At 40.3% G+C, this 26695-nt stretch overlaps 1 protein-coding gene across 2 annotated transcripts in view; it reads left to right on the forward strand.

The window, feature by feature from the left end:
* The window catches only part of tbc1d22a (TBC1 domain family, member 22a), a 157703-nt gene that overhangs the window by 66560 nt on the left and 64448 nt on the right, over window positions 1–26695 (forward strand). For both annotated transcript variants that reach the window (XM_042511041.1, XM_042511040.1), the window contains exon 10: window positions 13466–13572. In XM_042511041.1, the coding sequence (XP_042366975.1) occupies window positions 13466–13572 (107 nt within the window). The remainder of the gene's footprint in view (window positions 1–13465; window positions 13573–26695) is intronic.

The raw sequence follows: 26695 nt of genomic DNA on the forward strand, positions 1-26695 counted from the left end.
TGGATGAAAAAAAAAAAGAAATTGAACGACCCTAGAATCTCTGAGTTAGGATTTCTTCTCCCTGAAACTGAAATGTCATTGTCATATTTTGCCTGAATGTTATGCTCTAGCTTGGCAGTATATCTTGCAGCACTTTGCTTTACTTTCGTCATTCACTTTCAGCATCATGTTGTATCTTCTCCTGTCTTGTCTTTATATCCTTCTTCTATTCTCTGCATTTCCCCCTCATATCTCCTCTCTGATCTGCTGTTTGTCTACTGGCACGGAGCTTTAGCTGTGGCACAGTGAGGCATGCTGTGCTATGCAGTGCTCATCTGTATTTCAATTGCATCCTCACATCAGGGGATTCATAGTGCTGAACCGTTATATGATGATTGGCGCAACATGTGTGGTCATAGAAAGGAAGTGCCATTTCTAGATGAGCTGAGATTCAAATGGTTGACAAAGTGGAGCCTGGGTAGGCAGAAATCTGGAAAAGAACAAAAAAATGGCAGTCTGTCCTGTGCCTTTCCACCAAACAACCAATATATTCATTTATTTATTCATTTATTGAATCTTATTTAAATGTAGAGTAGCCTGCAACACATTCACAAAGCCACTCCTTGCCTCTGTTTGTTTATCAGACCACAAATGAGACAAGAATTAGCTAGCTGGCCAAGCCATGGTCCCTCCGCATCACTCCCTGCTTCATCAGGAGGAAAGCGGGAAGTCGCTTCAGAGACTGATCTTTTGTCGCCGGCTTTAGCAGCTCGAATTCAGCCAGCACAAACGCCCCACTGCCTGATGTCACAACAGACCAGCAGCAGCACTGGGTCCAACCTGTGTAACAGCAGCAGCAGAGAGTTTACTGATCCGGCGGGGAGCTGGGGCTTTCTGGTCCCTCTCAGTTGGGGTTTGTGCTGGCTGAACTTGGGTTGCTACTGATTCAGGGTCAGTCTCCAGCGCTGTTGCCGGCTCTCCTCCCAACAAGGTAGTCTGTCGCGATGGAGAGTGAGGCAAAGGACAAACTATAATTCTAGGCCCAAGCTCAAGTTAGTTACATAAATATGAACTTGAAGCCGCAGGTACGAACCTTTGGCCTCTTAAATTTGATTGTGTGAGGTTTTATTTTTTAAAAACATTTGATCTAATAAAATGTTTACATCGTGTAAATTCTGTTTGTCAAAGAGGCAAGCGCTTCTGTGTGACAGTCCACATTTCTGACCTACCACTGAGCCAAACATTTTACCTTATACTTGCTCATAGGCTCTCTGTTGGTAAAATGTAAAAACCATACTCCTACATAAAACCTGCACTGGCCTACATATATGTTACTTACATATACTTACCCGTAATGCTAATTAGACAAGGGTGATTTGTCCAAAACATTTAAAATTATGTTACACAATTATTATATTTTTTAGCACTTTTTCCACATCACTTCCTTTTTTTTTCTTTTTTTTACTACCAATTTTCAAAATTAAAAGAAAATTCTTTTAATTTTTAGCAATTTCTTGCTAACTTTTGGGTCATTCCTTCTTTCGTTGCTCATTGCCCTTTCCCCTATTTTTTCTGGCTGTTTGTCCGTCTACAGATTGAGCGATCTGTGGAGTGGATCTTGGCCGGTAGGCGGTTAACTAATATCGGCTTCTTTCTCCCCACGGTCTGGCCACCGTTGGTCAAGCTTTCTATTCCAAGTCTCCCTCTGATTAACGGCTGTTATTAGCTCTAATGAGCTGCTTAGTGATTGCCCGAGCACAGCTGCTGACATGCAGCAGGATCACTGTCTTTTCTACTTAGTTCCTTTTCTACTTTTGCTTTCCCTAATTTCTCCTGCTTTAATCATTCGCTGAGATTATTGACTCAGCATTATTTTCCCCCAGACAGTTCGAGATTTGTTCTTCAATTTTCTTTGACACCATCCCTCTTTGTCTCTCCCGGCTTGAGCTTTGTCTCAGTCTCCAGTCCTGTATTTGGTTTAGAACACAATCACCATGTTTCAGGGGTTAAGTAATAGTATTTGGGCTGGCAGAAATTGAATCAGCGGTGTGGTTTTGACCCTCAGTCTCTGTCTGTCTCCACCTTTCTCTCTATAAATGTCTCTCTTTCATTCCCCTGAAATATGTTCTTTTCTTTCAGACTTTTGATGGTTGCCACTTTACATTCACCGTCTGCTTCTTTTTTCCTTAAAGAGGTTACATTCAGTATTCTCATATCTCGACTTGAATGCACATTTTACTATTTTGTTCTGTGAAACTGTATAGCCTGGTTGCCTCTGATACATTTTTAAGGCCACTGAATTATATATCCTTCCGCAAACCTTGTTCACCAGAAGATATATTGTATTCGTTATGTATGTCTTGTTGTTTTCATGTGTTTCGAAGTGTCCGTCTAACACCTGCTTTGTCCAGGACCTTTCCATGTCTACTTCCCTTTGTTTTTTTTTTTCTTACAAAGAATACGACTTTACAAATTTAAATAAGTACCTACTTATGTGGGTTAGTTGATTAAGATGTGCTAAAAATCTTACATCTTACATTTTATTATAATATTTGGATGAGTGTGTTGATGTTTATGTTGTGTTTGACAGAATTTAAGCAGTCTATTGAAATATGGTTCCAACCCAGAGGGGAGGTGGAAGGTGGAAGTATTTTAGCCATTTAAAATAAATTGATTTCATCAGGAAAACAGTTCATACTAACATTTAAACATGTGGGAGAGAACAAGACAGAAGTGTAGTAATTATATTCAGTCATACAAGACATTATCAGAGATAGAAAACACGATTACAAAAATGGAAAATCTCCTCAAGCCACGTGAAAACCATTTGTAATGGGTTCGCACTGCATTTGTTGTCATTTTGAATTTTGTTATGAACATTTCATGTTTTGGCCTACGGTGTGGAAATGACCGTTGAAACCCGAGACCATTGTCAGTGCATGACAATAGGATATATAACGCTAAAAATCAATAGCTTTGCTTTCATCTGCATCCGGCCTGATCTTATTTCGCCGCATTACCAGAGATTTTCTCATTGCTCCTGATAAAAAGCAATAGAGCTCTGAAATGATCCAGAGAAATAGTTCTGTCAAAAAATGATTTATCTTCTGTGAATAATCGCAGGGGTTATTGAATATTTTTAGATTAAGTTAATTACTTGACTATAAAAAGCCATAAATTGAAGCTCTCCTCACCGAGAAGCTTCAGATCTCTGCTAGTCTCTATTTCTCGTTCTCTCTGTCAGCCGTTTCATTGGAAAAAAAAAAAAAAAATTCTGTTTTATCATTCTGTCACCAGCGAGACGCGTTCCGCTTGACCTGATGCAATTGGAGGCAATTGAAACAGTCATCTTACCGTGCTGCTGCGCTGTGTGGTGTGTGGTGTTTTGGGTTGCATCATGACTTTGTGCACGTACGAACACTCGCGCACAATACACATTTCAGATTTGCGGGCATGTCTGAGACAAAGCAGTAACACACAAAGACTCTCACCCATGCACACACAAAGGATCTGGACACTTACACACGGTGTCTTCACACACATTTACACAAATATTCGTGTACGCATCAGCCGAGGATTACTTCTTTAGGTGTCTCTCTCGCCGCTCTGCACGTCGACTGCCTGTGTGTTTAAACGTGTCGGCTGCCGTTCATAATGCCTGCTTATTACTATTCCCTTAATGTTTTTTCTCTCCCTAACTAAGCCCGCAGATTACACACACTAATGACTTAATGGACTGATCCTTCACTTACATCTCAGGAAACTTTCCCCAAGCTCCCAAATGTGTCTTGTACATTAGGCAGGCAGATTTACCATGCCTTGAGTGGATTGGACATCTTACGTGATTAAAAAATGTTTATGTGTGTCTGTAAAAGGAGGCATCCTATATAAAGTGACAGCGGAGATGTGATTGAGTTCTTCATTTTATTTGCTCGACACTTGTACTTTTACACCGGTTGTTACACAGAACCTGAGTGTGAGGCATAACCTGCTTATTCATATACTAAACTGGATATGGCAGGAGAAGGAAATCATGGCTACATCACATTACATGGTTTAATGCTCATTCAGACTATTTCCCCAGATTTGATCTTTCTGCTTAGACCAGTTTTTTTTCAGGTCAAAGACTCCTGAACTGAAAGAGATGGAGCGGTGACCTCCTACATGTACATATGTAATATGTACATAGATACAATTGAGTCATACATTAAAGTGGGCCTACATTAACTTGCAGGGCAGCCTGAAGTGCAATGTAACGTATGATTCAGCAGCTCTTTCTGAACAATGACATAACATGTTCATAACAATCATTTAGCATCCCTGTTATATGGTGGCTGATCTTGACCTCTGCTAAGAGGGTGAGGAGCTCCTAGAACTCATTGATTTCACTATTTCTGAAAATCTTTTTGGCTATTTTTAAAGAAAACACTTTGGCTTTTTTTTTTTTTTTTTTTTAGTTTTTTGCTTGTTTGTTTTTGTTATTTTTTCAAAATTTTGAGTGTATTTCTTTTTCTTTAAACATTTCTGGCAATTTTTTTTCTTAATTTTTTTGCAATTATTTAATGTGTCGCCTAAAATACTGAGCTTTTGAAACAAGTGTTGACAGATTCATAGATTTTTATTTTTCATCATGAAAAGGTAACCATTAGCCCATCATCAATGCCGTGTGATGAAAATTATTATTTTTTTTTTTTGGTGAATGGGAAAATATATCTCTGGCAATATATTCGATTCATGATTATGTGTATATTTAGACATATTTTGATTTTTGTTTGGAAAAAAAAACCTATAAAAAAATTCTCGAGCAGGGATTGCCCCCCTGCAGTAACTCTGGAGAGCTTCTGGGGTTCATGGACCCTCTGTTGAAGACCCATGGCCAAGAACAGTTTTAAACAACTTTAGGATGCCCAGGGCTGCATTCCAATATCTCTGTCAGTCCCTCACGACGACGCTGTCACAGCATGTAGGCAAGTTGTCCCCGTCAGAAAGCATCTGGCAGTCAGACTTAATTGGTTGGCGAGTGACGCAGCCTACTCCAGCAGCGGTACGGCTACCTTCTGTAGTTTTTACAGACAGCTTTGACACTGTGTCAGGAAAAACAGACATAAATTCCAATATGACCGTTCTCACAGCACTCTCTGGCGCGGGGCAGTCAACTGCTGCTACTCTGTGTCACAGATTTGGGTCCAGGGATCGTGAGGTGCTTAAAGTACTTAAATTTGACTCTCAGGAAGTCCTGGAATTGAATAGAAAAAAGCCAGTTCTAAATTGGTCCTTTAAAAAGTACTTGAATATAATTGAGAGAAGAGAATTATGAGTTATTTTAATAAACATATTCAATAAATGTCATAGACTTTTTTTGTCCTTTGTCACTTGCATGCCTGAATAATTCAATCTGTTATAATAATAAGTTAATTTTAGGTCCTAGTAGCAAGTGTTTGCTTGATTTATGAATTTGCACAATTCTCTTGCAACAGGTGATTGAGGAAAACTTTTAAAAAATAAAAATTAAATTAAAAACAAAAATGGGTGCTTGAAAAAGTACTTTAAAGTCCTTGAATTTGACTTGCTCCTGTCAATACGAACCCTGTGGGTCACATTTATTTGTAATGTGAATGTAGCCTATTCCACATGACCTGAAATACAGTACGTGTTAAAAATAATGGAATGAGAGGCAGTTTGTTATGTAAATGCTATTTAAACACTACTTAAGTCTCAGTTCTCTAATAGGAATCTGTTGACGAAAGCAGAGTAGTGTCTCACCCACTTCTCCTTGAAGAGCACTTGAGTTGAAGCCATGTCCCACATCTCATGTAACCAAGGACCCTCAAACACATACCAGTATAGAAAATAGTATAAAAAAATAACAGCTAATTCTTCTAATAATCAGCCAATGGGGCCAAGTACTTTGCACTTCTAAGATTGCACAATCATGGGATCATTGTATAATAGGAGCAATATCCAGGGGGACTTAAACTAATAATTATTTTTCGGAAGGATCATTTTATCTTTTACTCTTTAAAATATCCATCAAAAGCTGCCAGAGCCTAGGTGGTGACATTAATATGCTTCATTTGTCCAAAAACAAACCTACAAAGTTATTCTCATAATAAAGCAAGAAATTCTCAAATTTGACCTGAGTAAATTGCTTACACGGGTAAAAACAGACTTTTTTATTATACTCCATAATATTTTGGCAAACTCACTTTATCCCTTCTTAGCTCGGTGTTTTTCCCATCGCTCCTCATGTGGCCACTCTCACAGTGGGTATAAATTATGAAATCTACCGGGAACTATTCTGTTGATCCAGCTATGATTTGTACTATCGGGGGCCAGAGCCCACTCCCCCCTTACGTATGTTAGCACTGTAGAATAAGTAAGCTGCAGAGAAAAACACACACACACACACACACACACACACACACACACAAACCTCATCCCAGGCAGTGTTGCGTCTCTCTGGCATTGCCATGGTTACACAATTGTAGAATGAGTCGGCTGCTGCGCACATGTTGAATAACACATTTCACACACACACATCTGTGCTGTACAAACATCCCACAGGCCAATATGAGGGGGGCTGATGGGGAGGGATGCAGTGGGAACAGAGATATTGGCAGCAGCAGCAACAGCTAATGCGATGCGGTAGCCTTACTCAACATTACACACTTTAAGCTTCCTCATACAAGACACCATCTTACCTCGGGGCAAGTGGATCATTATGTGTCTGCACATAGGCAGATATGGTATTAATAGCTGTATTCCATTTGATGTCAAGGACTTACATTATCTTGCCAACAGCTGTGGGGCCTGCTGTTTGATGTATGGACACACGGCTTATAGTGCAGATAGTGGGAGATGAGAACATTGTTGGAGTGATTGTGTAGATTTTATGGCCTCCAGCGTTCCTTATCACTGGTGAGGCTGAAGTTCAGTGCTTTCAGTGAGCGAGCTTAGTGGTGTACTTTGAATAAAAACCTTGTAACTTCGAGGAACTATGAAATGAAGACACTGGGGAACTTCACATTGATTAGATTTTTTTTCAGAAACTAGACAGGAGACTTAAGATAAGTTTCTAAGGCAGTGTTCGGACTACAAGCAAAACAGATTTGTTTCTCAAATCAGATCTTTAAAACAGACTTTTCACAATTTTATTCGTAGGTTGTGAGATTGGATACGTGTGTCCAGACATCACCGAGCGATCTGCATGGGTTGCTGTGATAGTTACGTAAGCGTCAGTAATCTGTGTCACGTAGCGATGCTGGTAAAACAGATTTCCAACACAAAAATGGATTTCTTTCATTTTTCCCGCCAAAGATTCTTGACGTCAAGTCTTGATTATTTATTTCAATCGATTGTGGCATTTATCCACAAACTTTCTTCGTCCTTGTCGTCCTCTTTAGCATTATGCTATAGCAGCATGTGTTCTGCTTAGCACTTCCTTCACTCTGGATTTGATGTGTCATTGTGTCAGGTTCAAAGCTTTTTTAATTTTGCCAGCTATTTTAGATTGAGTGTTAGTCTTTAGATGAAAATACTTATTAGTCATATTTTAGTCATCTATGTTCTACATAGTTTTAGTTTAGGTCTGTTTGCCAAAATCTCAAAATATTTTCATTGACGAAAGACTCATCTGTTGTTGGCTGTTCTGTTCTGCTCTCCTCTCATTTTGAATGTCTATGTCTATCTTGCCTTTAGTGCTCGGCATTGTTATTACTCCTCATTGGCTCTGGCACAACTTCTCAACAGCTTAACATTGATGTTAGTCCTGCCTGTGGTGCTTATTGAGTCCCACTGTGGTGCTCACTGGTTCTTTTATATTTCAACCAAGAAACCATTCTATCATGTTGTGATGCCACACAAATCAGCTTGAATCAGTGGAGTGGCAGATTCAAAGGTGTAGACCCAGACATCCAATTTTCTGGATCAATCAGGATATAGTCTATATATACCAAAAAAAAAACTCCTAACAAATCTGGGTTGGCAGTTGGAACATGGCCATATTTTCATGAACCCAAATGAAACAAAAAACAATTACTTTGACCTCCGCTGATGTCACTTCCACCTCTCTCTCTCACACACACAGACTCTCCTGTCACCACTTTCTTTCCCCTCCAGCTGTCTATTTTCATATCTTCATCAACTCATTTCGCACACAGCCATAATTCTATCTTCATAATGCCCTCATCTCCCGTGATCCTGTATATATTTGCATGAACGTGCAAGCGTTTGTGCTCCTACTGTGTTGGTGCCACCAGGTTTGCCCGGCTGACTCTCGTCTTAATTATCCAACAGTATGAATGCCACCTTTCAGGAAAATTTTCAGTGTTATCACACTAATTGTGCTACAGTGGGGTAATCACCTTTTTTGGCGGGGGGTTGCAGAAGCCTGAGTGAGAGATGGGGTGGTGGAGGGGTTTGTCGGAGGTGTGAAAAAGTGGAAATATTACATGTCTAGCAGCGAACATGTGTCTCATTTCTAAGTGTCATTGCTTCAGCTGTGTCACTTGGGTGTCATTTTGGAAGTTGGAAAGTGGATTGTGACATGTTTGGATTCTGCAACTAAATTGTAAGTCATTAGATTCATTAGATTTAACCCGAACGGCCGCTGTAAATTATAAGTAATGACTGCACCACTTCATGTGATCTTATGGGGCTTTGGATGGTGAAATCTTGTTAAAACCAATAGCGTTCTCTGCCTCTCCTGCGGTCTGCAACTCAGGTTTGCTCGTGATTAATCTGAACCAACAGAAGGTTGTCAAACGGGACTGTTTTTTATTGCCAATTGCTGTCTGCAAAGACACACACACTCAGCACACACACACACTTTATGATTACATCAGGCTAAACTAGCTCGTTTATCATCTTACATCACATTACCTTGTGGCCCATAGTTGTAGAGGGCAGATGGCAGCACTGGCATGAGCGTGAGTGTAGTCGTGCACGCGTCTGTGCATGTAGGCGCCCGCACTCGGTCTCCGGAGGTGTAACCCGGCTCCGCATGCCAAGCTGTGCCAAGTGCTCACAGCTGGCAGCGACCAAGCAGTTGGTCTCTCTGGACAAGTTGCCCCCTGCGCCAGGACAAACAGGAAATAAGCCCTGGGGCCTGGCAGGAAACTGGAGTTGTGGCCAATAGGAAGAGAGGTGAAGAAGGGGGAGGGGAACAGCTTGGAAAGGCAGGGTAGCAGGAGCAACAGAGGAGATGTCAAATGACTGTGGAAGAGAACAAGGGAGGAGGGAGAGGAGAGAGGAAAACCATTGATGTACCAAAAGAGAGATCAAGAGACGATCAGAGGAGAAAGTCGAGGTATGAAAAGAGATGGGAGTGGCGGATTGATGGGGGAGAAGAGATATGAAGCGGCGGAGCTGAAACTACGTCAAGCGAATAACAGTTTTCCTTAAATTTGGGTTGTTCAAGAAAGTTGAGTTTGTAAATTAAACATGTCCCTCTGTAAATAAAGGATTTGGGGATGCTTTTTCCATCAAAGAATTCGTATGATCATTCTTTTAAGCAAACAATTCCCTCTTTGTAATCAGTTTGAATGGAGTGTCGTTGTCATGTGTGTATGTGGCGCTCCTTTGCCATGCCTCCAAGTCTGCGGTGTGCTTTGCTGCCAAACGCCAGTCTTCAGAGGCCGTTTCCGTTTGTGCCCAGACATGAGAGTTTGTCGTTGGCTGTATCAAACAAGTTCTCTCCTCCTGCAAAAGGTGAGTTTGTGTCACACCTCGCTTTCTCTTTCCTCCGAATATAATTTGGCGAAAGGTTATTTTGGAGACGTGTCTCACACAGAACTAAAGCCACCGAGACTCCCATTCTCTGAAGCGAGGCTCACTGATGCTTGAACTTCCCAGAAATTCCCCAGGTTCTTATTTGTGCAGCATTTCTACTGAGACACGGATCAAGTCCCAGACATGTATTGTCAGCTGGTCCTTAGTGGGGAGGCACGGCTCCAAAAGTAATCACCAAGAGAATATCTTGAAGGAATTTCTACTGAGGCATGGATCTAGTGAGAGCAATTAGCAATTTCTTCTTTTGAAGGCAGGTCAACTGAGACAAACGGCCTGTTGAGGCTTTCAAGGTGGGTTTTTAGGGCTGTTTATGTCACCCAAACACTCCTAGTTTGAAGGTGGATCGTGAAATTCAGCCCCAGGTTGTGGTATAATCAGACATGCACCACACAGCTTTGATTCTTTTATCCTTTAAACAGTGAACAGAAAGAGCTGTCTGGACTACCTGGCCATGAAAGTGACTAATGACCTGAGCTTCAACTGTTTTTAAGCATTCATCCATGTAAAACCGGTTGATGATGTTGGCGTCAGTTCCACCAGCGACCACAGGGGGCACTGTTGCCTTGTGATGCAGACACACCGCAGGCACTTCATCCACATGGCCTCTGCTCTTCCTCTCGTGTGTCCTTGTTATTGTGATGAGCTATGCCCAATTCCAGTCCAACCACTGGACTCCTGGAAGCCGTCCCTTCTAATCTGCTCTCGAGTCAAGGTCTAAGTCTGGAACTGAGCCCGACAACAAGGCTTCAGCCACGACAAAGACTGATTTGAGACTTTGGGATACTCAGGGTCTCCCAGAACGCCGGAGCTGCACCACCTTGTTAATCAGCAACGACACCATGCGGATTGCCAGTCAGGCTGTTTACAATTAATCTTTTCAGCTACAAATTTAATGCCATCAGCTTTGCCCAGAGAGAGAGAAAGGGGGGGCTGAATTCATGTGTTGTCCTTGTCTTCTGCATCACTATAGAGGATCTATCAAACTAAATACTGACTTCAAATTGGTCAGATGGTGGCCTCTTTTGTCTCTGCACTGTTATAACAGCTGCTCCAACTCCACATTTAGCTTCAGCTGATTGTAGTTGACTTCCTCTGTGGCCTCAATTTAAGATGTGGGGAAATATTGTGAGTTTTCATTCCATCAGCTGTCTCTGATTTCTGTCCAAAAATTGGATTTTATGAGATTATATCTCTATGTTTGCACTAATAATGGCTGTTATGTGTAGCCCGTAGCAGTATTACATTTTGCTTTTCATATTGCTTGTGTGTTAGTGTTGTGGTTAGAATGAACCATACTGACATCTAATCATAATCCAGCCCCTGACCACTTCCATATCTGGTATTAAAGATCTGCTGGCTGTGTGAACACAATTTCTGGACACCTTGATCTGTCCGTGTGTGATAGGATGAAAGGTCTCTCTGAAATGAAGGAACCGTAGCCTCTCTGTCCAGTTTCTTTCCATCCTAACCTGACTTCAAGCAGACAAGACAATGATGAGAGCACCCGCATGGCAGGATGTTGAACTAGTACACACACACACACACACACACACACACACACACACATACATACACATACACACATACATACACATACACACATACACAGCTTAGTTGTTACTGGCTTTGTAGTCCTGGCCCGCTGCCAGCTCCCTGTCTGTCTGTCCGTCCGTCAGACTGAGCATGCTCATTACAACCTTGACAACATTCCACTGGGGTTGCCAAGGATACCAAGCAGAGCTGCCAGGTCCTCTGGATGTGTGCACAAGTGTGCATTAGGAATGCAAAAAACTCACACAAATACATAACTCCAATTTTTTGTAATATGACCACACACCAACACACACATACACACACACACACACACACACACACAAGCACACACAAGTTGCTTTTCTCGGTCTCTCTCCGGCCCCCCTCTCTCGCGTTTCTTTCTCTCTGTAGATCATTGTTAATCAGTCTCGTCCCATCTCCTCCCCACTGGCTGTCAGTGGCTTGTCAGAAGCCCGTCAAAGCCCCTGCAGTCCGTCACACACTGCTGCCGTTAATGACATCTGATGACACCCGACGGTGAAGTCACCCGCTGGAGATGACTAGGAACTCAGGGTGCTCGCTGTTTGGAAATGTTTCTTCTCTGCAGTCTGAGGTGCATTTTAGGATAGGTCCTAACCTAATTCTGCTGCATGTATTTAGCTGTTTGTATTACAGTACACGTTGCTTGGCAGTATGTTGATTATAATCTATGTATTGCAGCTTGTTCCCTGTGGAATATATAAAATGACTATATCACAAACATGGAGTATAATTTGTTACGCCCTTTTTTAATTGTCGTAGGATATAATGCATCAGACGTGCTCCCCCACCCATCCAGATCATTTTCTCATTGGTGACAGTGTGTTTTTTTTGATCATCGGGGTTCCAAACCGTTACCATATTGTTGCAATTTGAAACCATGGAGCACCATTTCCACTTGCAAATATTATTAATATATGAACTGGAGAGTTAATAAATCCTCATGTTTACCAATGTTATAGTTTAAGTTACTCCTGACTGTTGATCGAAAGACTAGCTGTGTGCATCAAAATAAAAGCACCACTGGTTCTGCTTTGATTCGTTTTATATAACAATATATATACTTTATTTAACTTTAGTAAACCAGTATTTTATTTCACTTTATTATCACAGTATTTTATTTAATTTTATCACAGCAGTACTTTATTGAACTTTATTGTAACAGTACTTTATCTATATTGTAACAGCAATTTATTTCGTAGTTTATTATTTCAGTTTTCTACAGTAGTTTATAAGAAATTTCAGAATATTGACATATATATCATGCGTGGCGATATAGCCTGAAAATATTTGTATATTATTTCTACGACATATAGTCCTACTTCCTTCTTTCCTTCTCTCCTCGCAATTTCGTTTGTACTCATTTTAATAGCAGTTTACAAATGGCCTTAACAATGAATTTGAAATGAAATCATAAAAATTAAACAAATACCAACAAAAATATTGTGTAGAATTATCGAATTATACTGTGAATATGATAAAAGATTACATTGGCAGTCTAAAGGCAACTCTTTTTAATAGTCAATGACAGTGATTCGTAGTGGTAATTTGAACTCAAGAAGACAGAGCAAATGTTGCATCATTTCTTTTGTTTTTCCGAGAAACAAGCTCACTGGCTGCGATGTATCAAGTTCTTATTATACTGTGTGCACAGAGACAGGGTGACATTATCTGAATGTTCAAAGTAGCCATGGAAAAAGGTTGAACTGCTGTTTTTTAAGATGGTAATCAATTGGCTGCTCTGTTTTATTTTCTTCCTACACGCTCAGTGGCACACTGCCTCCATCTTTTCATCCCTCTTTTGTTCTTGTGCTCCCAATTTGTCAGCGTCTTCCTTCCTTTTTATACATCTCTTTCATAACCCACCACCCTTAGCTCTCCACTTTCTCACACTCTCCACGCTGGATTTGTCCTCCCACCGCACCTTGATGTCCTTGTTCCCCTGTCTGAGTGGTGGGCTAACGACACAGCTCCTGCTGTGCTGGTAGACCTGAAGTGCTTCTTTTTCTCTCTCTTTTCCCCCCTTTCTTAAACTGTTCCCTTCACCTGTCTCCCTCTCTTTGTCCATCCCTCCCCCCTGCACTGTTTATTTCTCACCCTCTGTGTTCTCCTTTGTCTTCTCTAGAGGAGGAGGTGGAAAACTTTGACGTGTCCAGTCTGCAGGAAGAGGCTCTGAGGAACATCGAGGCTGACAGCTTCTGGTGCATGAGCAAACTCCTGGACGGCATCCAGGTAAGCATGTGTGTGCGTTGAAAAGACGTAGGCTTTCTTAGAACAAAGTCTGATCAAAAAATACGCACGTAGGGTTTTTTTGTACTTGTATACAAGCAAGACTGTACATGCTCAGTCTCTCACCGCCCTGTTCGTCTTTTCTCCCTCCACATTTCTTAACTCTCTTCAGTGCTCTTTGAAAGCTTTTTTCTGTATGGGTCTCTGATCTGGTCTTAATAGAGATAAGTGTTCCTCTCACCGCCACTTGTTTACATCAGCTCTCCACCTGTTTGCACTTGGCAGTAAGTGTTTTGCAGCATAGCAAATACAGTGTTTCTGCAGCTCTATATGAGTTTGGTCAGACGACAACCCAAGGGTGAGATCTCCCAGCCACATAAACCGTTTATCCCAAACAGTTAGCTGAATGTGGCTGGAAGTTGCGTACAGCTGCACACTGAGGTGTTGATTTTCAGTCATATTAGCAGCACTTGCAACTGCATGACATTACAGGAGGGGTGATGCACTGGTTAACATACCAGGGGACAGTCTTAGTTGCACAAACGCCTCTATTTGTACACAAGAAGATAGCAAAAAGTGTCTTTATATTGTTGATTGTTTTGAGCTCCTTTAGTTAGCTAACTTGATGCACCAGAAGGTTTATTACTCAGAATCATTTGAAGCTGTTTGGACTTTCAATACACCAAACCAGGTGCATGTAAGTGGGTTATTTAAACATGGGTAAAACCGCTAAAAAATTAGACTCCTTTGTTCATTGCGAATAGCAGACAAGTATGCTTTTCTGTGTGTTCATTTATTTTTTTGGGTTGTCACGTTCAACGTCACAGACAGGCCGGAGAACTAAACAGTAGAAAGCAGCATGGACAGAGATCTCTGAAAACTTTATTGTGGTTACTTCTTTTTCAACATCTCTTACTTATTCAGTCTCTCTTTCAAACTCGGCACAGATTAATTTGGATCGATGTTCGAGCGCCGCTGAGGTGTAGACGGATGATAATTAGTGACAGTCGGTCATAAATACCCATGACTACTGCAGAGTCATTTGACATGGTTGTTAATGCTTAGTAATACCTTTACTATAAAATTAAAAAGCCAGAGGTTTGCAGGTGTTGGAGGCTTTTTTTTTGTGCAGTGGAAAAGGGGCTCGTCATTGTCATTGTCGGGAGAAGAGCAAAAAACATCTCCTCTATCGAGAAGAGCCTTCAATGCTGCTTTTTGTTCTTTTGACAAATAGGTCTGATATAACAGATGCTATTGCAACATCTACGCCAACTTCCTTATGAGACCTTTGTTGCCAAATATTTGATCATTTGGGTAGTATTTCATACCATTTTACCGTCCGTAAGAGTTTATCATGTAATCATTGTCCAGTGCTTACATCAGCACATTTCTGATGAAGAATTTTTAATGTACATGTATTTTTGTTTAGTGTATGTGTGCATGATGTACAGCTGCAGATAATTGTTTGTATGCAAAGTGTCATACGTCGAAGCTCTGATGGTTTGACACTCCTGTCTGTCTCAAAGCCTGCAGGATGTCTCCGACATTGTGAGCATTATGTATGACTGCTTTTCAGTGTGGGTTTAAGAAATGTGATTGTCTTGCATATTCTAAAGCAGGTCTGAGTGTCTGGAGAGCAGATAATTGCATACAGACCGCAGCACCAAACTTCATTTTGTTTCATCATTTCTTCCAAAAACCCCTTTGCCCACCAGCTCTCTTAATCGGCCTTGCTCTCAGCAGTCATGGTTGAGCCATCTGTCAATTCTAAACGTGCCTGCCTGGGCTGGCGGTAGATTTGCCTTCAACACTATCATTGTAACCAACCATCCTCAATTCTACCTTAGCCCTAAAAATATCTTTTCACCATATCTTTCTGTAAAAGCACACATTCTGAGGCAGTAGTTTTTACCTTGTAGATGCTATTTGTGCTGTCAGCACATTTGAAAAAAACGTTTTGTCTCATCATGAAACAAACATTCTTGATACCTTTTGACTAACTGTTAATTTTGAAAGTCTGATTGGTTCTAATGGTTGTGGCCTGAGTGTCACTGGTTGTCTCTGTGATCCATGTTTTAGCACAATTACTATAATTATTGTTTCCTGGCGCAGTTAAAGAAGCATCTGCCAAGTCTCCCCGGCCGGGTCAATGACCCTAATCTAAAGTAACACTTTGGAGAATGGCCACGGCCGTTAGTCTTTAAATGTATTGATTAGGCAATAGGCTTATTGTTTTTATGGATATTAGTGCTTTAGGGGTAAAATATGCACTCTACGTGTCTCGATGGTGTGCTGTTTTAGTGAGAAAGTTGGTTTTAATGGCTCATTGCTGTTAGTTTACGCTGTGTAATCAGGGTTTCTGCAGGTCCTTAGAAAGTCTTAAATGTCTTAAATTCAATTTTTTTTATGAATATTAGGCTGTAAAATTCCAAAGAAACTGAAACTAGAGCATCTTTATCTTCTCTACTGTGAAGTATATTTGAGTTAAATGAAATATGTGTTTGGTGTACAGTTACAAGAGGGATTTAAATCATAACCTTCACATTTGATTTGACAGCTAACTGTAATGACAGTAATTTGGGCAACAGGGAGACATTACAGCATAGCATGCTTATTGCTAGCTGGCTAACTTACTCTTAGCTCTATGCAAGTTAAATCTGCAGATTGACCTGTTGGATGCTGTGATACTATTGGTTGAAATTGGTTGGTATTAGCTTGTTTAGGCACATGTTATATTTTGTTTTAAAGGAAGAAAACATAATTGGATTTTGATATGAAGGAATTGATTTTTTGTTATTTTTTACAGCATATGTTATTAAGGAGGTAAAAATGTCAGAGGATGCCATCTGAAAGAGTCACAAAGGCCATTTTTTATTTCACCTTGACTTAAAAGGTCAATAAATGGCCTTAAATTTGAATCTGTGACATCTCGATTGCCACAAATGTTTGAACTGATTTCATTTATCCATTTTTTGAGTTCTTTATGTCAAAATGAGTGAAAATCTGTAGTACTATGATCAGTTTTTAAGATGTTACAAATCTTTAAACCTGCCACTGAACCTAATACTGTCTTTCTATTTCATGCTTTCACTAACTTGTTAGCACAATGTAGATTAACCTAATTTACTCTAATTAGCATATTCTTACATAAAACCTCTCTCTGTACATGACCACATATATATATCTGTACTTGATTTATACCTGTATTGCTTAAATACAAAGAAGTTATTAGTCCAGAAAGACGTAAACTATCTTGAAAAAGCTCTTTAAAACTGTTAAATTTAAGTGTCAGATATCTGTAGACACCCTGTTAATACATCTATGCATTAAAAACATACTCCGTATTGTGGAACTCAATATATCGCCCGGCCCCACACTAAAGGTAATTAATAGTAAGGAGCATGTGTTGTGCATAAAGTGTGATGATCCATAAATAACTATCAATTGGCCGGCTATTCATTTAGGAAATTAATAGACGCCGTGCCTTGTTGCCCCTGAGAGAGCAAGACAAGAGAGAAGCTCGAGAGCAGAGGAAGTAAGAGAGAAGAATAGAGTGTGTGTCTTTGTGTACGCTTTTGCAAGTGTACGGATGTTGTTTGTCCCCGTGCTTGTGTTTGTTTGTGACCTTGGCTCCAAACTAATTACGTGCAATGCACCAGGGAAGCCCATGTTTCCCCCCTAATGCTTTCTAAACAATCTGACGGAGGCTGAGTGCCTCAGCACCGTAATTAGTTGGTGATCCTTGCTCTGACCTCGTCTCAAACCCTCTCACATCCACTATACACTATTACACTTAACTGAGGGCCTGAAGGTGGAGGTCTGGGGGTTACAGAGAAAGGGAGTCTGCCCATGCAATTACATTTGCTCACTGCCTTTTAAGCACCTTATATGTCCAGTGTGTATCCAGTATCTGCTGAACTGGCGCCACACTGTTTGTCGCACCAATTTGTGTGAAATATTTAAAGGCGTTTAATTGCATGACTATGCAGAGGAAAGTCATAAATGGGAGCTTTGAAAGCATGGTTGGGGAAGTTTGTGAAGAACCCCCCCCCCCCCCCCCCCATCTATCCATGAAACACAGCTGGTGTGGTTTTCTTGTGGTCCTGTATAATTACCTGGTGTACAGTGGAAATGTTTTTGAAAGTTTTCTTTATTTTTTAATACAGTAAATTGGCCATTAACTACATCTCTCCCACCTAAAAGTGAACAGGCTATTTTGGCTGTCAGTTCACTTAAGCAGCTTCTCTAATGAGCTGCTGTTTTAATTGGCAGCATTGCAGCCCCCTCCTCTGGAGCAGCAGGCTGGGATAAGAGGTACATGGGTTAGAGTTAAGCAGTAAGCCACAAGAGGCTGTGGTTTACAGTGATTTGAGAACAGCTGAGGGGGGCTGTTTGGCAAAACAGGGAATGGAAAACCGCAGCCTCAAGTAACATTTCATTAGTTTAGTTTAATTAAATAGGGCCAGTCCAAATTAATCAATACACAAAGTATAAAAAATTCCAGGTTGCTATTTTTCATCCGTAGTGCCTTGGCCTACATGTTATACAAGGCTTCCTAACATACAACTGTGCAAAAGAATAGAGAAACAGGACGTACCGATTATAAAGACGTCTTTAAACACATCAACAAGACAAAGAAAGATAGAAAAAAAGAAAAAAACAAGATGTGCATGGTGCTGCAGTCTGTATGCTGCGGTCTGTGTGTCAACACCACAAAGCTAAAAACATAAAAACATGGCGCCAATGATTGAAACCTTGTCACTATATGCTTCAGTTCTTTGGGAGATGTGTAACGCCTTTTCCCTGTGAACCTCCAGCAGTGTTTTGTGGACTACAAAACTTCACCTGACTTTCCATTTCTGCATGAGTGTGAGGAGATAATGACTGAAGTTTCATTTTTGTGTGAAGTATCCCTTTACCATAGGCACCTCAGGTGGATTTTCAGAGACAGCAATATTTGGCACCTCCACACTGGCTTCATTTTTTAGCCTTGGAGGTTGCAGCTTGGTGACTAATTGATGCAGTAATAGTGAAATCCTAATGCGGCTACAGCTGTGTGTTTATAAAGTATTTTACACCGGCTTTGAACAGCCAATTATAATCGAGGATCAGAACTATTTATTTTCTTAAAAATGTATCGATTTCAAGCAAGAGTCTCATGTCAAAATCAGAAGGACCTGTACAAATGAGTTTTTTGTAGGATGGTGTTTTATTTTGTGTTGATCCTCGCACTCCCAAAGCACTAAATTGCTACATCATTGGATCCCCCTTTAAATGCGTCAAGACTAGAGAGCAACATTTTTTTTGTGTGTATTATTAATGAAATTAAAGCTGTTGTCTAGGCTGGAATCCAGGACTACACACCCACACACCAGCACAACATGCTGCACACTTCCCTCCAGTTGCTTTAGCAGACAGTGAGTGACAGTTTCAGGACTAAATGAGTGAAGACAGGCATTGTTCTGTCCTGGCATGACCTTTAACACTCTGTTAAATGAACAAGCATGTAGTGTTTGTGTCTGTGTGTGTGTGTTACGACAGCATCAACACGATAACAGCACACAGCTCTCCACAAGCCCATTTACACATCAAACAGGCGCACGATGGCCACATCTAGTTCTGACATGATCAGAAAAACATGGCTGAACTGCCCGAGATACTGGACTGGAAAGGTTCACATTAGTCCTGTTCAAATCGGCCAGTGTTTATTATTGTTTATGATTATCCAGCCATGTGATCTATTAATGTGCTTTTAGCCACGACTCTCGTCCTCTAGACATAAAATAAATGGACAGAAAAGGTAATGGAATTTCTAGAGATCTGTATGTCTACCCATTTGAGACACACCTCCGTTAAGTTGACCCCAATGTTACCCCAGTCTCTCCAGCAGCCAATTAGTCTTGTACTGTGCTAAATTGGACAGCGCCTCTGGCTAACTTTGCTAATTTAACTTGTTAAAATGGTTTCATGTCTGCCTGTTTCAATGAATTTAAATGGAGCCGTCATCTCTGCCCAGTATCGCGCTGTTGATTTAAACATGTCCTGTTAATCCCAAACCATAATATATCAGTAACCTCTGCAGTTAAAACAGTCACTTAAAGCCTCAGTAATTTAATCTATGTTGCATTTTACAGGTATAGACAGCTGAAAGTGCACTGCTGCTCTCAGTGTGCAGCGACTATGTGCTGTCAGCGAGCCAGTGTCTCACCTGCCATGCCCAGGGAGGGAAATGAAGTCAAAAAGTTTAAAAAGTCCATTATTCCGCCAGCACACCCCCGAGGGCTCTCAGTTTTAAAGGCAGCAGATGAAAACCTGCCTTTTATGTTAATTCTGCAGATATGCCTTTTTACAGCAGGGGCTCTTAAATGCATTTTTCCAGTCCACGACCTAACTTTGAGAAATGTAATTTCGCCCTGGGATCTGAACTTATTTTATTTCAACAGCAGTCTTGACAAATGGGGGTCCAACAGGAAAATGTCTCTGACCCTTTTTTGGTTCGAATGTAATCGTCTGCTGCAAACTTGGAAGGGAATGTTGATATTATTCATCAGACACGCTGTTGTAACTTTTAATTTAACTTCAGAGTCATTCTTATTTATAGCCGCAGAGTGGAGGACATGAAGGATATTTATATTCATTCTGTTTTTTTTTTTCAGATAGCTTTTCAGCCGGACAGTTTGACAGATGGCCGAGCAACAATAACATTTTGCAGCTTTTCAGAAGTATACAGTACTAAAGACCATTGCGCACAAAGTCCACATTTTTTGTATGCTTTTTATGTCTTTTAATCTGTCATGTCATGAAAATTGTTGCGCACAGAACCCTTGCGGACTGAGTCCAATGCATTTTATTGTACCACTCTTTGCGAAAATTTGCAGTATGAGGCAAAATGAAGAAGAGAAAAAAAGCAAATAAAAAATAATGCTAATAAAATGAAGCTAAATAATAAATTAAAAAAAGAAACAAAACAAAACAGCTTTCTGCTGTAAAGCAACATTTTTAGGTACCAACTTTAGTGAGGGGTTCTTGTAGTAAAAAAAAAAAGTCATTTATTTTTAAACGTATGACAATTTTGGACCAAAATATTATAGTTTATCATGCTATTTAATAATAAAATGATATTTTTAATACTCTTATAGCTTAGGTCACAGGCTTATATCAGCTGGACCCAAGTTAATTATATTATTTTATCACTAACTTGTGTCATGTTTGGGCGCCCTGGTAGCTCAAATGGTAAAGCGTAAGCCAAATATAGGCTAAGTTCTCAGCAGCAGCTCGGGGTTCCAGGCCCTTTGCTTTATGTCGTGCCCTCTCTCTCTCCCTCCTTTCATTTTTATCTCTTTACTTTTAAAAAAGGCCAAAACAGCCTAAAAAGTATTTAAAGAAACTGCATTATGGTAAACCCTCTGTAGTTCAGTCACCAACAAGATAAATAAACTGCATTTAATTCATCTAAAACACACAAAGATGAAATGGCCATCAGCTCTGTCTGAGCAGCCGCCAGCCCCTCCCTCATAGCACGAGCCAATCGAAGCGTGCCTGCTCATTGTCAAGGTAACCATCTGTTTCCGTGGTGCCAGCTAGAGTTGGGCTCTCCCTCGGATGGGAACGGGGGTCCGAGGACCGACGTCTAGCAGACGGTAGCCAGAGCGAACCAGACGCCGTGTCCTGTTCTGGTTTCCCCCAAGGGTTCTCTACTGTCACCTTGGGCTGTCACTCAATCCACCGCCTACACACACACACACACACACACACACACACACACACACACACACACACACACACACATAGAGGAGTGATCTGCCAGCTGGTGTGTGTGTGTATATGATGCTTGACAGCTTGTTTGTACATGTGTTTGTATTGTCTGTCCTCCAAGCCTTATTGGTGTGCATGTAAATGTAGCCAGTGTTCGAAAACAACTTAGACCTTAACACCTCCACCTCCCTCTATATTTATTTATTTTTTTCTTTCCTCTTCTTCATCTTGCTTTCTTTCACAGATTAAGTTATATCCTGTTAGCCAAGCGAGCTTACACACAGGTCAGTGGAGAGGGAGGCAGTAACAGCTGCTGGGGGGGGGGGGGGTTAGAATAAAGGCTGAGGCTGGAAAATCAGGCACAGGAAGGATGGAAGGAGACATTCATGTAATAAGAATGGCATAAAGGAAAGAGTGTGCACCCTTATGCTGGATGAAAATATTGTTAGCAGAGAAGCAAGTGGTGTTGATCACATTAGGGGTCATGTAAGGCAAGGCAGGTTTTTGTATAAACCACAATTCATACTCCAAGGCAGTCTCAAAGTGCTGGTTAACTCTCTGTGACAGTTACTTCCTTCTGATATAACAAAAAAGCTTTTACATTTACCGCTCTAAGTAATAAGTATTGGTTTGCTCTTGGGTAAACAGGCCGCTTCACAACAAATATGTTATGAATAAGGCAATTCAAAGGTGTTGAAGATGTACGAGATGTTTCCCTGTGTTAAAAATGGCGTCTGGCCCCGTGTTCTCCTCACAGTTAAGTGTTCAGGAGACACAGACTGAGGTTGTGCATTTACATTAACCAGGTTACACTCTGCTTTCTGCATTGACCTTATTTCTTAAATGTCACATATATGAGAAATGGGGTTTCTGTAATTGGAGTAGGGATTTGAGAAACCAGGTGACCAGCTTTTTACAGCTGAGCTTTCCCTCACCTCTTAGAAAAAGCTTCTCCAGTATATCTGAAAAAACATTATTGTATTGTACAGTTACGCATTGATGTTGCTAGCTACGTACCCTGCGTCCCTGACGCGTTGAAATCAGAAAGCACTCAGTATTGACACATTGTGTAATCGCGCCCTATTATTTAACCCACTAATGCTAAACTGCAAACTACAAATCCACACTGAAATATAGAAACAGTGGCATTGCATGACTTTACTTATTTTGAACACATCTCTAATGTCACAGAAACTACTGAGAGTAAAACTTGTGTTTTGAATGCTGTTATCACAATGGTGGAGATGTGTTGATGTTTTTGTTTCGTTGCTCTGCACAGATCTGACACCTCCCCTGGCTCTCTGAAGCTCTGGGGATGTAGGCGTCAAGGAGGTCCCTGGGGAATGCCTGAATGTCGACAGTAAACGCATACTGTGTTTAATTTCATAAGACATATCCAAATTCACCAATATGTAGGATATTACCACAGACATGACAGTAATCTTATGTTGCATCATGAGATAGGAGCAGATGCTGTGTTGACTCATGTCTTTGGCCCAGTCACGCTTAACTGCCCAGGGTATGCGGCTTGAAATAAAAAAAAATAAAAAAAATGTTTTGAGAAAGAAATAAAATTAGCAAATTACACAATAGCTTATTCAAATTTATCACAATATAATATCACATATATTTTATTTACTTGATACTGGATAGATGTTTTTCTTGCTCTAAATAAAACGTTCAGATGTGGGATTTTATTTATTTATTTTTTTAGTTATCAGATACACTTTTCACATAAATGAATATAACCATAATTTTAACCAAAGAACAGCAAACCCAGGTTTAACACTACAGTTTGTCAAAACATACATTTTATTGGATACCCACTTAAATATCCACCTGTTGAATACAAGAGGCCTTTACTTTTGGTCCGGCACTCCCTTGACGGGGTGAGCTTTAGTGTAACATTTCAAAGCTTAAGCCAGTCAGAGGTGGCATTCAGTACCGGTAGTAATGATGCAAAAACATTGTCTCTCCCCCCAGGTTTTCCCTGTCAGCAAGTGGCTTCATTTTTGAGCTGCAGTACTCCTTTCGCATTGTTAACTATATTAGCAACACCAGTTTTGCTGACACTTCTTACAGAGTTAACAGTAGTGAACATTAAAAAAAGCTTGTGTTCCCATGGTCATGGAAAACCCGGATAAGTCATGGACTTTCACAATTACATTTTCCTGGCCTGGAAATTCATAGAATTAGGAAAAGTTACTGAAAGCTGTGGAAAAATCATGGAATTTTGTTGTGTGTAACCTTCTGCGCAGTGTAACGCAACTGCAAATTTCTATTCAGCAGCTGTCGGTCTAACACGGCTCTAAAATGTGACAATACGTGACATTTCACGTACGTTTCTCCATTTTCTCTCCACACTCTGTCTCTCCCATTTAGATTTGCCAGCTCGCTGAAATGAATAGTGTGAAATTAATGTTTGAATAGTTTTAAATGTCCGTAAAACACCAGGCAGTGTTATAGGCCCTTGAAAAGTCATAAAAATGTTTTGAAATTCTGTCCTGAAAAATGTGTGGGACTCCTGTAAAGGGCTTTTGTGGCTCAAAGTTGAGCTGCTTACCTACCAGGGCGACCTTAGGGGAGACCCAAGGGTGGGCACAGTGTTTCTGAACTTACTTACTTCATTTCTTAATGTCTTAACCAATCACTTACTTTCTTACTAACTAACTGAATTCTTGGCTGTTGAATGATTAACGGTTAACTGTTGACATCCCTAAATCCTGTCTTTATTCCATTGCTTCAGCTTGGCCAGCTGCCCTATTCTTTCTCAAACTTTATCATTATCTCACCTCTTGTGCTGCCAGTACACATTAAAGTTTACTGCCCTCCGACTAGGCCAGAGATGTTCACACAAAAACACTTGAAGCAACAGAATGAAATCTGGCCAGCCCGTAGCTCTGAACAACTGTAATTGTCTACACCTTTGTCTACACCTTATCGCAACCTGTCATCTCCCTCATGCAATCACTTTCGGCTCCTCACACACACACAAACCAGAGAATCACAGATCTTTGCTCTGTCCTTCAGTTTATTGTCTGCCCTTTATCTTGACCTGTCATCTCTCTCACTCTCTCTTCTCCTTCCTTATGTCTCTTTCTCTCTCTACCACGTACACATACCCTCACAGCCTTGTTGTGTTGGTTCTGTCCAGCTCGCTGATAGACATCCGGTGCCACAATAGGAGGCAATCTTAGTCCAGCGCGGAGCTATTGTTGTCTCTAATAGAATGGACTGAGAGGTGAAGAGGAGCTATTGATTCAGCTGACTGTGAGGGAGAGAGACAGAGAGACGTGGTGAACAAAGAGAGAGAGAACGAGAGCTGTTGACACCTGGCCTAGAAAGAGAGACAGTGATTTCATGTTTGCGTGCCGCGTGTCTGCCGGTTCATGTGGGTGAAACGGGGCAGTTGCACTTACTCGCAGGGTCAGATGTATTGGATGGACAGATGGCGGGAGGAGAGGGGAATGTATGAATAATGAAGAAGCGAGAGTTGATTTCCTCCTGTTGCCTCAGCTGATCAAAGATCCGACATATTGGATTTGACAAAGAAGGGAAGTGAGTGAGGACGGCCATAAGAAGGGAGAAAAATAACTGGATAAAGGAATAAAGGAGGAGAGAGAGAGAAAGGTAGAGAGATGGAGAGAGATGCAGAAGAGGAGAGGAGGTGAAGAAATGTGAAAAGTGGTTTAAAAATGAAAGTAAAAAGAGAAAAAATGAAAGAAGAGGAATAAATATGCAGAAGAAAAGAGGAAAAATGAGAGAAAATTCCTTTTAGTGTCTTCCCTGTGTCACAAATGTGTCTCAAGTAAAAAAATAACATCTGACTGAACAGCAATCAAATAAAAATGCAGTTCAGCATGGAACCAAATGAAACGCCGGAGAACAAAACAAAGCAGAGGACAGATAATAGCATGTTCACAACACTTAGTGAAGTCTGGCCTCATTAGCACCTCCAAAGTGATAAAAAAAGATGAGGAAATGGAGAGCAGAAGGTTGGAGAGGAGAAGAGCAAGAGGTTGATGAGAGGGGGAAGAAAGAAAGAAATGAGAAGGGGAGAGATATAGAGGGATTCAGTATGGAAAAAGATAAAATATTGGAATTCTTTGAAAAAGGGGGAGCAAGAAAGTGAGACAGAGAGAAGGTAGTAGAGGGAGGGGTAAGGGGAGAGATAAGTGTGCTACAAAAGAAAGCATCTAAAAGCACCAAAAAAGTCATGAAAACCTCCTTACCCTCAAATGCATTCGTCTTTTTTTTTTTTTTTGCTTTTTTTTTAAAAACTGGGTGTGATTATGTTTGCAAATCCTCTCCTTAATTAGAGAAGCAACAGTAACACAAAGGAATAATATTAAAAGTAAAAGTCTTTATTGTAAAAGCTGACTTAAAATAAACTAAGGAGGAATATACTATTTGATAGATAGATGGACTGATTTTAGGGATGTATCAATTGTGAAATTCTGGGCTAATAAAGTAACAATTTGTTTTGTTTTGTTGTTATGTATTCCCCCTCTTATGCCTGGGAAAGAAAGAAATCCTCATTGAAAAAAACTGAACAGTTTCAAATAAAGGCCCTCATTACACTGCCTTTGAATGAGCAAAAATTCAGTCATACTCATTTAAGCAAATAACTGCAGAAATAACCTCTTTAGCATGAAAAAACATGTTTTTTTCAGTTACTGCTTCAAAAGCCTTTATACCATACTAAATATATCATAATTACCTTTCTAATTTATGTTTTTTACTGCTGTGAAAACATGAACTCTTTTCTCCTTAAAAAATGGCATTTATTCAAGTTTATTGCCAATACTCCCTAATATCATGCCATATAGATTTTCTGCTGCTAGTTTCGTGCTCTTCGATTCCAATAGTGATGGTAAGACACACTAAACTAAACAATACATGATTAAAAAAAACATTCCAAAAATCTGATTTGAAAATGTTTTAAAACTGGAGTGCAAAACTCCAAGTTTATGACAACATACAGAGAGCGTTCACTAGCACTGATCTCAGTCAACTGAGGCTTAATCAACATTCCTTAAACTTGTTTGCCAATGGCTTGAATGTAGGATGGACATCTGCTTATATGTCTTGCACTTCATCATTAATGTTTTAGAATTCAACAAAATGCATTGCATATTGCAATTACAAGTACATACAAAGCCAAAAATGTTTTAATTAGAGAGAAAAATTTCAGTTCTTTAATTTTCTCTCCTTAGTTGTCTAATTACCAGTTCCAGCTTGTATTTGTTCCATTCAAACCAGACATGCCACTGGTAATTTTACCAGAGTAATACAAAAACTAAAACTCCCCATATTCAAGGGAATGTTTAATATAAGATATAAAAAAAAGAGATGAGATGAAAATGTAAAA

The sequence above is a fragment of the Plectropomus leopardus genome, chromosome 22 (assembly GCF_008729295.1).
Source record: "Plectropomus leopardus isolate mb chromosome 22, YSFRI_Pleo_2.0, whole genome shotgun sequence".
Taxonomy (NCBI): Eukaryota; Metazoa; Chordata; class Actinopteri; order Perciformes; family Serranidae; genus Plectropomus; species Plectropomus leopardus.